Raw genomic sequence first — 10,909 nt, 5'->3', positions numbered from 1 at the left:
TAGGTAGATCTATTTAATTAGTTGGATTAATCTTTATGATGACAGCTATACCTACATTATTTCAATATTAGACTATGTTTTGATATTTAACATCCTTGTTTAATAAACTTTTTTGTATAACTCAGTAATAACAAAACATATGCTGTAAATTTAATATATTTTTGCCATTCCTTGAATAAATATCTACAAAAAGAATAAATTCAGTGTTTTTTTATATAATTTTCGATAGAAGCAAAAGTATCTTATCTATAAGTACCAGTACAAAGTGTTCCTTTTCCATTACCCCACCACCAAAAGGGAATCCTTAACCAAGTTCAGTCATCCTCCGGTCAGCCCATGAATCCTCGTCTCTGATTGGCCAGTTGCCAATTCTCGGCGCCTGATTGGTCAGAATTTGCAGTGTTCCGGTTATAAAAGCTGGGCCCAGATTATTGGGAGCTCAGACTTGTTTAAGCCTCCCACACAGTTGCTTCACTAGGTAAAATAATTTAAATTGAAGCCTACTTTATAATTTTGAAATTAACTTTTATACATTTTATCATTTTATATATATTTTTACAAGTTTCTGCCCATTCAAAAGTTTTGTTTGATTTACTAATAACTGAAATTATTATCATTTTATTCATCTTAACTTCTTGAAATCGTAAACTATAAAACACGGATGTTCAAATTTTGTCTATTAGTAATGTTTTTAAATTTTAGTCTTTGTCAAAAAATGCAATGTAAAGAAGTAGGATTTAATGTATTTTGTCTGTCTTACTTAACAAAAGTCTTAATTAATTTGAAAATTGATTGTTTCTAAAGCTAATATTGATTATCAATTAGGTTTAAAATATGTATAAGGTTATTATTTTTTTGCCAAATCTCTTTTAACATAGACGTCCAGTGTTTACCCCCCCCCCCCCCCTCCCTGAAACTTTGAAACCCTTCATTTTACTCTCCATAAAATTTGAATAATATATTAGATTACTCCCATTAAAACTTTGAAATCCCACACTTCAACCCTCATAAAATAAAAAGCTTGGACCTCCCTGTATTAACAGCTCTGTTATTTCTTCTTTTTTGTATCTTTTCATCACACCCTCTTGGAAAATTTTGTATTTTTTTTATTAATTGTTAATTTTGTATTTATTGTTGCAGGAATCATGCCTGGCCATATTAAGAAGACATCTGGACCCGACCCAGACCCATCCCCATGGCTGTGTGTGTCCCATGAGCTGAAGGAGAAGAATAAGGCAAAGGCCTATGACCCCAAGAAGTCCGTATGGGTCCCCAACAAAGCTGATGGTGGCTACCTTGAGGGTCTCATGGAGTCCAAGGATGGTAACAAGGTCACTGTCAATGTTGGTGGTGAGATGAAGGTGTTCAAGGAGGAACAGGTCTGCCAGATCAACCCTCCCAAGTTTGACTGCTCTGATGACATGGCTGGTCTTACCTACCTTGGTGATGCCTGTGTCCTGTGGAACTCCACCATCAGATATGTCAATGAGCTTATCTACACCTACTCCGGTCTCTTCTGTATTGCCATCAACCCCTACAAGAGATTCCCCATCTACACCCTGAGAACCATGGAGCTGTACTGTGGCAAGAGGAGGAATGAATGTCCTCCCCATATCTTTGCCATTGCTGAGGGTGCCTACCAGGGTATGATGAACTCTGGCATCAACCAGTCTATCCTGATTACTGGTGAGTCTGGTGCTGGTAAGACTGAGAACACCAAGAAGGTTATCTCCTACTTTGCCACCATCTGCTCTTCTGGTAAGAAGAAGGAAGGTGAGGCCTCTCTTGAGGACAAGATTGTCCAGACTAACCCTGTCCTGGAGGCCTGGGGTAATGCCAAGACTGTGAGGAATGACAACTCCTCCAGATTTGGTAAGTTCATCCGTATCCATTTCAATGCCTCTGGTAAGCTGTCTGGTGCTGACATGGTTGTCTACCTTCTTGAGAAGTCTCGTCTGACCTACCAGCAGCCTCTTGAGAGATGCTACCATGCCTTCTACAATCTTATGTCTGACCATGTCCCTGACCTGAAGGAGAAGTGTCTGCTGACTGACAATATTCTTGACTACTGGTATGTCTCCCAGGGTAAGCTGACTGTCCCTTCCATTGATGACAAGGAGGACATGATGTTTGCTGATGAAGCTTTTAATGTTCTTGGCTTCTCTGAACAGGAGAAGTATGACACCTACAAGAACACTGCTTGCATGATGCATATGGGTAACATGACCAAGGACTTTGTGCCAGTGGGCAAGGAAGAGCAGGCTGAGATCAAGGATGATATTAATGCCCAGAAGGTTGCCCTTCTTTGTGGTATTGACTGTGAGTGGATGATCACCTATTTCTGTAAGCCCAAGTTGAAGGTTGGTACTGAGTGGGTGCAGAAAGGTTCAACCTGTACTAATGCTGCCAACTCTGTTGCTGGTATTGCTCGTGCCATCTATGAGCGTACCTTCAGACTTATGGTTGAAAAATGTAATGAAACTCTTATGGACCCAACCATGAAGAAGGTTCACTACATTGGTGTACTTGATATTGCTGGTTTTGAGATCTTTGACTACAATGGTTTTGAACAAATTTGTATCAACTACGTCAATGAGAAGTTGCAGCAGTTCTTCAACTCGCACATGTTCACCCTTGAGCAGGAGGAATATGTTAGGGAAGGTCTTGACTGGGCAAATGTTGACTTTGGCATGGATCTTGGTCCTTGCATTGACATGTTTGAAAAGCCTATGTGTTTCCTTGCCATCTTTGAGGAAGAGTCTCTCTTCCCTAAGGCTTCTGATGAGACCTTCAGACAGAAACTAATGGACAACATGCTTGGCAAGCGCCCCAACTTTGCTAAGCCCAACCCCAGACCTGACCCTGATGCACATTTTGCCATTATTCATTATGCTGCCACTGTATCCTACAACTTGACTGGTTGGCTGGATAAAAATAAGGATCCTCTCAATGACACCATTGTTGAGCTTATCAAGAATGGTAGCAATGCTCTGATGATCCAGTGCTTTGCTGATCACCCTGGACAGCCCCTGGAACCCCCCAAGGACGAAGGCAGAAAGAAGAAGGGAGGTGGCAAGACTGTGTCTTCCTACTTCAAGGGCCAGCTTGATGATTTGATGGGTACTCTTTACAAGACTGAGCCTCATTTCATCCGCTGTGTTGTGCCAAACACCCACAAGATTCCTGGTGGTGTTGAACCTTCCCTTATCATGCATCAGTACCAGTGTAATGGTGTACTTGCTGGTATTGCCATCTGTAGAAAGGGCTTCCCCAACAAGATGTTGTATCCTGAGTTCAAGTCTAGATACAATATCCTTGCTGCCAAGCTTGTGGCCAAGGCTAAGAGTGACAAGAGTGCTGCTGGTGCTGTCATGGATGTTATCCAGCTGGACAAAGAGAAGTTTCGTCTTGGTCACACTAAGGTGTTCTTCAGAGCTGGTATTTTGGGTTACATGGAGGAAGTTCGTGAGGACAAGATTGGTAATGTCTTGTCTTGGCTTCAGAGTGGTGCCAGAGGTAAGACTTCCCGTATGCAGTTCAAGAGACTGCAGGATCAGAAGCTTGCTCTGTACTGCTGCCAGAATACTATCAGGAACTACTACATTGGTAAGACCTGGTTGTGGTGGACTTTATGGTTGTCCATCAAGCCCAGCCTCAAGTGCACACAGTTTGGCAAGTACAAAGCTCAGTATGAGGAGCAGATTGCTGTTGCTGAAGCCAACATTGGCAAGGCCCTGGATGACAGAGCTAAGGTTCAAGGTGTCTATGATGGTCTGGCTGCCCAAAAGAATGACCTGGAGCTTGCCCTTAAGTCTGGTGGCTCTGCTGTCCAGGACATTATTGACAAAACTACACGCATTGAAGGCATGGCTAATGATGTGAAGAAGGAGCTTGATGGTATTATGAACAGAATCAAGGGAGAAAAGGAGCAGTGCTCTGCTCTTGAGTCCCAGAGACTTAAGATTGACTCAACTGTCTGTGCCCTGGAAGGTGATCTGCACAACATGGAAGGTGCTCTTAATGCAACTGAGCAGGACAAAGCTGACAAGGATGATCAGATCAGAACTCTGAAGGAGGAAATTGCTCACCAGGGTGAGATGATCACAAAGCTTGGCAAGGATAAAAAATCAGTTGGAGAGTCTCGACAGAAGACTGAGGAGGATATCCAGACTGCTGAGGACAAGTGCAACCATCTGTCTCGTGTCAAGGGAAAGCTTGAACAGGCCCTTGATGAAGCTGAGGATGCCCTTGAGCGGGAGAAAAAGGTGAAGGGTGATGTTGAGAAGGCCAAGCGCAAGGTTGAGGGTGACCTTAAGCTAACCCAGGAAGCTGTTTCAGATCTTGAACGTGTCAAGGCTGAGCTTGCTCAGGGTCATGCTAGAAAGGAAAAGGAGTGGTCTGCCCTTGGAGCTAAGATTGAAGATGAGGCCTCTCTGGGCTCTAAGTACTCAAAGCAGATCAAGGAGCTGCAGTCCAGGCTTGAAGAGCTTGATGAGGAGCTTGGTCTTGAGCGCTCCAACCGCTCTAAGGCTGAGAAGTCTCGCTCCATGCTGAAGAAGGACATTGAAGATCTGTCCTCTCGTTTGGAGGAAGCTGGTTCCAGCACTGCCACTCAGGTTGAGCTGAACAAGAAGAGAGAGGGTGAGCTTGCCAGACTCAAGGGTGAACTTGAGGAACTCAACATTGCCCATGAGGGTACTCTTGCTGCTCTCCGCATGAAGCACAACAACACCATGTCTGATCTTGGAGAACAGATTGACAACCTTAACTCCAACAAGGTTAAGTCTGAGAAGGATAAGGCTGGTATGGAGAGAGATCTTGCTGATGCCAGAGCTGGTCTTGAAGATGCTGTTAAGGGGAAGGCTGAGCTTGACAAACAGGGCAAGCTTATGCAGGGCTCCATTGTTGATGCTAACACTAGGCTAGATGAGATGGCTCGTGCACTCAATGAGGCTGAATCTTCCAAGAAGAGGCTGTTTGTTGAGAACCAGGATCTGACCAGACAGATTGAGGAGCTTGAGAATGGTATTGCTGGTGCCAACAAGAACAAGACCTCTTTGACTACCCAACTGGAGGACACCAAGGCTCTGGCTGATGCTGAGGCTAGGGATAGAGCTGCTCTCCTCACCAAATACAAGTCTCTTTATACAGACCTTGAAAATACCAAGGAGAAGATTGATAATGAGCATATGCGCAAGTCTGATGCCCTGAAGGCTTTATCCAAGGCTACATCTGAGATTCAGCTGTGGAGATCCAGATATGAAACTGAGGGCATGGGCAAGATTGAAGAGCTTGAAGGTGCCAGATCCAAGCTGCAGTCTAGAATTGTTGAGGCTGAGGAGAATGTTGATGCCCTCAACACCAAGATTGCAAACACTGAGAAGTCCAGAGCCAGACTTGCTTCTGACCTTGATGAGGCTTCCATGGAGTATGAGAGAATTCATGCTGCTGCTCTGATCACTGAGAAGAGAGGCAAGAACTTTGACAAGGTTCTATCTGAATGGCAAGCTAAGGCAGCTGATGTTGCTGCTGAAGTTGATGCCTCCCAGAATGAAGGTCGCAATTATAGCTCTGAGCTGTACCGTCTGAAGGCTGCCCAAGATGAGGCTGTTGAACAGCTGGACATTGTCAAGCGTGAGAACAAGAACCTTGCTGATGAAATCAAGGATCTGCTTGATCAGCTTGGAGATGGAGGTCGTTCCATCCATGACCTGGACAAACAGCGCAGACGCCTTGAGCAAGAGAAGGAGGAGCTGCAGGCTGCTCTTGAGGAGGCTGAAGGTGCTCTTGAGCAGGAAGAAAATAAAGTGCTGAGATCACAACTTGAACTGGGCCAGGTCCGCCAGGAGATTGACAGAAGAGTTGCTGAGAAGGAAGAGGAGTTCAACAACACTAGGTAAGGCCTTAAGTTTTTTTTCATGTTTTAATGCAATTGTCATAATTATAAAATTTTTATTTTGATTCATAAACATTTTCATCTTTATTCAAACAATATAAATTTACAGGAAGAACCACCAACGTGCTATGGAATCTCTTGGTGCCTCTCTGGAGATGGAACAGAGAGCCAAGGGTGAGGCCCTTAGAATCAAGAAGAAGCTGGAGAGCGAGATCAATGAGCTTGAAATTGGTCTTGACCATGCCAACAAGGCTAATGCTGAGGGTCTCAAGTCAGTCAAGCGTTATCAGATGCAGCTGCGTGAGACCATCCAGGCCTTTGAAGACCAAGCCCGCCAGAGACAGATCATTTCTGAGGCTGCTGGTATTGCTGAGCGCAAGTCTGCTGCTCTGAGTGGTGAAGTTGAGGAGAGCCGTGCTCTTCTTGACTCTGCTGACCGCAGCAAGCGCCAGCTTGATATGGAGATTGCTGACTCTCGCAATGCTTGCAATGAGCTCACCACCATCAACAGCAGAGAAATGAACTTTAAGCGTGGAGCTGAAGGTCAGTTGCACACCATGCAGGCTGATATTGATTCCATGCTGAGCATTGCCAAGAATGCTGAGGAGAAGTCTAAGAAGGCAATGGTTGATGCTGCTCGTCTTGCTGATGAACTTCGTGCTGAGCAGGATCATGCCACCAACCAGGCTAATGCCAAGAGGAGCCTTGAGAACCAGTTTGCTGATCTTGAGAGTCGCTACAGTGATGCCCAGGCTTCTGCAATGAAGGGAGGCAAGGCTGCTATGTCCAAGCTGGAGAACCGCATCAGAGATCTAGAGAGTGAGCTTGGATCTCTTCAGAGCCGCACTTCTGAGTACATGAAGGCCTACCAGCGTGCTGAGCGCAAGACCAAGGAACTTGCCTTTGCCCAGGATGAGGACAAGAAGAACCAGGACCAAATGTCTGATCTTGCCGCCAAGCTGCAGCAAAAGCTCAAGACCTACAAGGGCCAGATTGAGGAGGCTGAGGAGATCGCCGCCCTGAACCTTGCCAAGTTCCGCAAGGCCCAGCAGGAGCTTGAGGAGACTGAGGAGAGAGCTAAGATGGCTGCCCCCCGCTTCTAAACCATCTTTAATATGATTGACCAGAATAAGTCTTAACAACCCATAATCCTACGACTATTCACCTGCCACCTACCTGTGTCTACCAGCAAATGTTGGTGGTCACATATTCACTACTTAGTAACCATTAAAAATAATAATAGAGCTATATTTTGAATGTTTTATTGATGTATATTGTTTTCCCTTTAATAAATTTTCCCGAGCATTATTTATAAATTTAATTTATTCTATAACAACTACAAATGTTTATTATTACAGTAATATGTCAAAAAGAGAGATGGACAATGGGCAGTTTACTTACAAAAACGCACCAAGAACAAAATGATTAGAAGCAAAGGATCAAGTTAAGCTGAGTATGCCAATAGTCTGTTTTGGCACACGCTAATTGACTTGGGGGAAAATTGGCATACTCTATTTAACTAAGGGGAATTTGGCACAATCTGCTTTACTTGCCGTAATATTGGCATACTCTGCTTTACTTGTCAAGATATGCTTTTTCTAAAATTTTAAAATAATTTATGTATATATACTAGCGGCTCTACCCCCCCCCCCCCTCGATGTCTCTAGGGGCATTTGAGGGAAGGAGAGAGCTGAAAATATCCTTTACATTTAAGTTTTAAAAAGAAAAACTATTGTAACAAAATCATGTTATTTTAAAGGAACAATAAGAAGCTTCATTGAAAGAAGAACCATAACAGTCCATCGATTAGTGAGATCTTTTATTTTGAAATTTTAATGGTTTTAGGCTAGTTTTCGTAACTTTTCTACTACTTGGAATAAAGAGCTCCTAGATGCTAGGGACGCACTGCTAGGTTATATATTTTACAAACATTAGAAGTAAATTTGTAGGTTAAATTATTATAATATAAATGGGAAAATATGTTTAATTCATCTCTTTTTTTGTCATGCTGCTTTGTTTGATAAACTATTGGCATACTATGCTTTACTTGATGAAATATTGGCATACTATGATTTACTTGGGGGAATATTGGCACGCTTTTTTTTACTTGTTGCCATTGGCACACTCAGCTTGACTTGTCGTTTTTTGTCTGTAGCTTAAGATTGCTATAAATACTGAACTGATAGAATTCTGTATTTTATGGAAGCTTCACAAAGGTCACAGAGTGGTTTTAGGCTCTTTCTGCTCTTTTCTGCCTCTTAGAATAAAGATACTCCAGATAATAGAGGCTCAGCCGCTAGTATGAAAGATTGCAGGAGATAATTGAATTGAAACTTGTTTTACTTTTCTGTTTAGGCCCCAATTTAGTTTGTCAAAAAATAGTTGACAAAAAAATTAAGTTTCTAATTAATTTTAGAATAAATTTTATGATATTATGGAGAAAAAAAATGACGACATCCATAAGTATCGAAGTACATCAGTTTTAAAGTAGGAAGAGCTGAGCAGACAGAAGGAAAAAGGATTTGAATTATATTAGAGTAGATGCACATTGCTCATAAAAACTATACACGAGATAAAATATAGCAACTAAGAACTGTTATACTTCCCCAAAAGAAAAACAAGGATGACAATATCCATAAAAGCGAAGCTCTGATAGGGTATGACAACCGAACATTAACTCTTGTAAAGTGTCAGAACTGAATATACAAAATATGAATATATAAGTTTTAACACAATTATACTTTTTTATAATTTGTTGCAAAACTTTTTAAATACAGAATTCTGTTTAAGGACATACTGACATTTTTATGACTTGATTATAAAGATGTTTCGCTCAAAATATTGTACCTTATTGTATTAGAAATCAGTATTTTAAAAATCAGATCAATTGGATGATTTTTTCACATAAAGAATTGTTGTTAAAGAAGTAAACAAATCAACATGTTAAAAATAAACGTACGGACATTCTGGTAACAATTATAGAGTTGTAACGCTTTCTATATCGTACATAACTACTACAGAAATCATCATGCAAAGTTTTAAATCGATAGGACAATTCTAACATGCCTAAATCAACGAAAAAAGCTATCCATCTGTAACGGACATACAGAAGGACGGACGGACGTACTAACAAAGCACACTAACAGACAGACTTAAAGAGTTATCTGTTAAATAACAGATAAGAAGCACACATATTTTTATTGTAAGCTAGACTGGTACAGACAGACCAACGAATAAAATAAACTAACTTTAATTTTAAGGGGAAAAAATCCTGGATCAAGGACGACGTTTATGGTAGCTTTTGTCTGTTACAGAGTTTCTAAAACTGCCTTAAATAAAAGTAACAGGATGTTTGTATGTCTTTACCAATGGATCTCACAAACTGCTGAACCGACATGGTTCCCTTTTTCAATGTATATTTCAAATTGCATCTAAGCATTTTACAGAATGCATAATTAACACTCAATTCAGGCAATACAAAAAATTCCGTCCACGTTTTCTTTTTTTAAACTAAAATTTAAAGTAAGGGTGGGGATGTGGCGATTTCACAACTTCCCCTTACTTCTATTTATTCAGCCGCTATTTAGGCTAGAACTCTAATTTTATTTTACCATAATGGTTTATCTTTGGGTATGAACATTCATAGCAGTCGGACTGCTTTTGGGCAACTTTTTAGCCGCTTCTGTTTTTTTACATAAATGGATATATTTTTACTTGGATGTTACACCAGAATTTCATGTTCTCTAATAAAATGAAACTTCGGGCGGGATAAAATAACCACCCCCTTTACCCCATCCCCTCAACTCCTACTAGATGAAAGAACTGGCCAAAAAATGAGATCTTTAATGGCAAGCTAAATTGACGACAATTTTTCCCCTGTCATTATATCCACTTATATTTCATATCCATATTTACAAATATATATCCTCATACTATATGAAAGAACTGACCAATAAATGAGTTCCATACTCAAAATGAGTACCTAAATTGACGACAATTTTCCCCCTGTCATTATATCCACGAATATTCTATATCCATACAAAATATATCTTTGAACGGACATGCCACAATTATAATGTGATATACATTCCTAGAACTGTTCACATTTTAATGGCTTTCTAAAAACCAGAACTTAATATTTTTTAATTAGTTAAGGCATACTTTTGTTTTCAGAATATGATTTTAGAGATGCGTCGCTTATGATATTGTACCTTGTTGTCTTAGGAATCATTTTTTAAATATAAGTTGAATAGGATAATTATATCATACAAAAATGTGTTGTCAAAACAATTAAGCATTTTTCCAAAAGGGCAAGCCTCTTGGGGGTAAGTTGAGTAACTTCCTTTATTTATTTATTATGAAACGATTTGCTTAGTTATTCTGCATGATATCTTATTGGACAAATACACAACTTTTTATTTTAAAACATTGAATCTTTAATTTTAATCAATATTTATATACTTGGTTGTTGAACCAGATTTTCTCGCAATAAAGTGATACTCCAAGCTGGCAGCAATAACAAAAATCCACCCCATTTACCCCATCCCCTCCACTTCTACTGGACGAACGAACTGACCAGAAAATGAGGTTCATATCCACTATTTTATATAATTTTTTTGTCCATAAATTGTTTGATATCAAAAGTCGTCGTTGAGAATTAATAATTTTCAATTTTGAATCTTTCTAACTAATAAAACAAAAACAAAACTGCAAAGTCTAAAAACTGTTCAATTAGTGCAATATAGGTTAGGTTAAGTAAGTGTCATAATAAATACCTCTCTGTCTGTTCTAAAAGGTCTTAGAAACTGCTGAAAAATAGCGGCTATGCCCCCTAGAGGCAATTGAGTTGGTGGGGAGTTGAATTTGAACCTCACATTTAAAAAAAATATTTGGTAGTTAATTTTTTCCCTTTTAAGCGTTTTAAAACTTTTTCTTAAAACAACAATTTGAAAGGGACGTAATCGCTAGTAAGGGTAAAAATGATTATAAAGTTTTACAATATCTTGTTTTAAT

At 40.2% G+C, this 10,909-nt stretch overlaps 1 protein-coding gene across 1 annotated transcript; it reads left to right on the top strand.

Annotated features, from left to right (window-relative positions):
* Positions 1–316: 316 nt before the first annotated feature.
* LOC145327156 (myosin-3-like) lies at positions 317–7,204 on the top strand. The gene is made up of 3 exons (XM_080170723.1): positions 317–478; positions 1,141–5,896; positions 6,006–7,204. Exons 2-3 carry the CDS (start codon positions 1,146–1,148, stop codon positions 6,997–6,999), a joined length of 5,745 nt encoding a protein of 1,914 aa, XP_080026849.1. The 5' UTR covers positions 317–478; positions 1,141–1,145; the 3' UTR covers positions 7,000–7,204.
* The last annotated feature ends 3,705 nt before the right edge of the window (positions 7,205–10,909 follow it).

The sequence above is a fragment of the Acartia tonsa genome, chromosome 8 (assembly GCF_053477335.1).
Source record: "Acartia tonsa isolate MP-2025a chromosome 8, ASM5347733v1, whole genome shotgun sequence".
NCBI lineage: Eukaryota > Metazoa > Arthropoda > Copepoda > Calanoida > Acartiidae > Acartia > Acartia tonsa.
The sequence above is the reverse complement of the archived record's forward strand: the minus strand, read 5'-3'. Positions and strand labels throughout refer to the sequence as shown.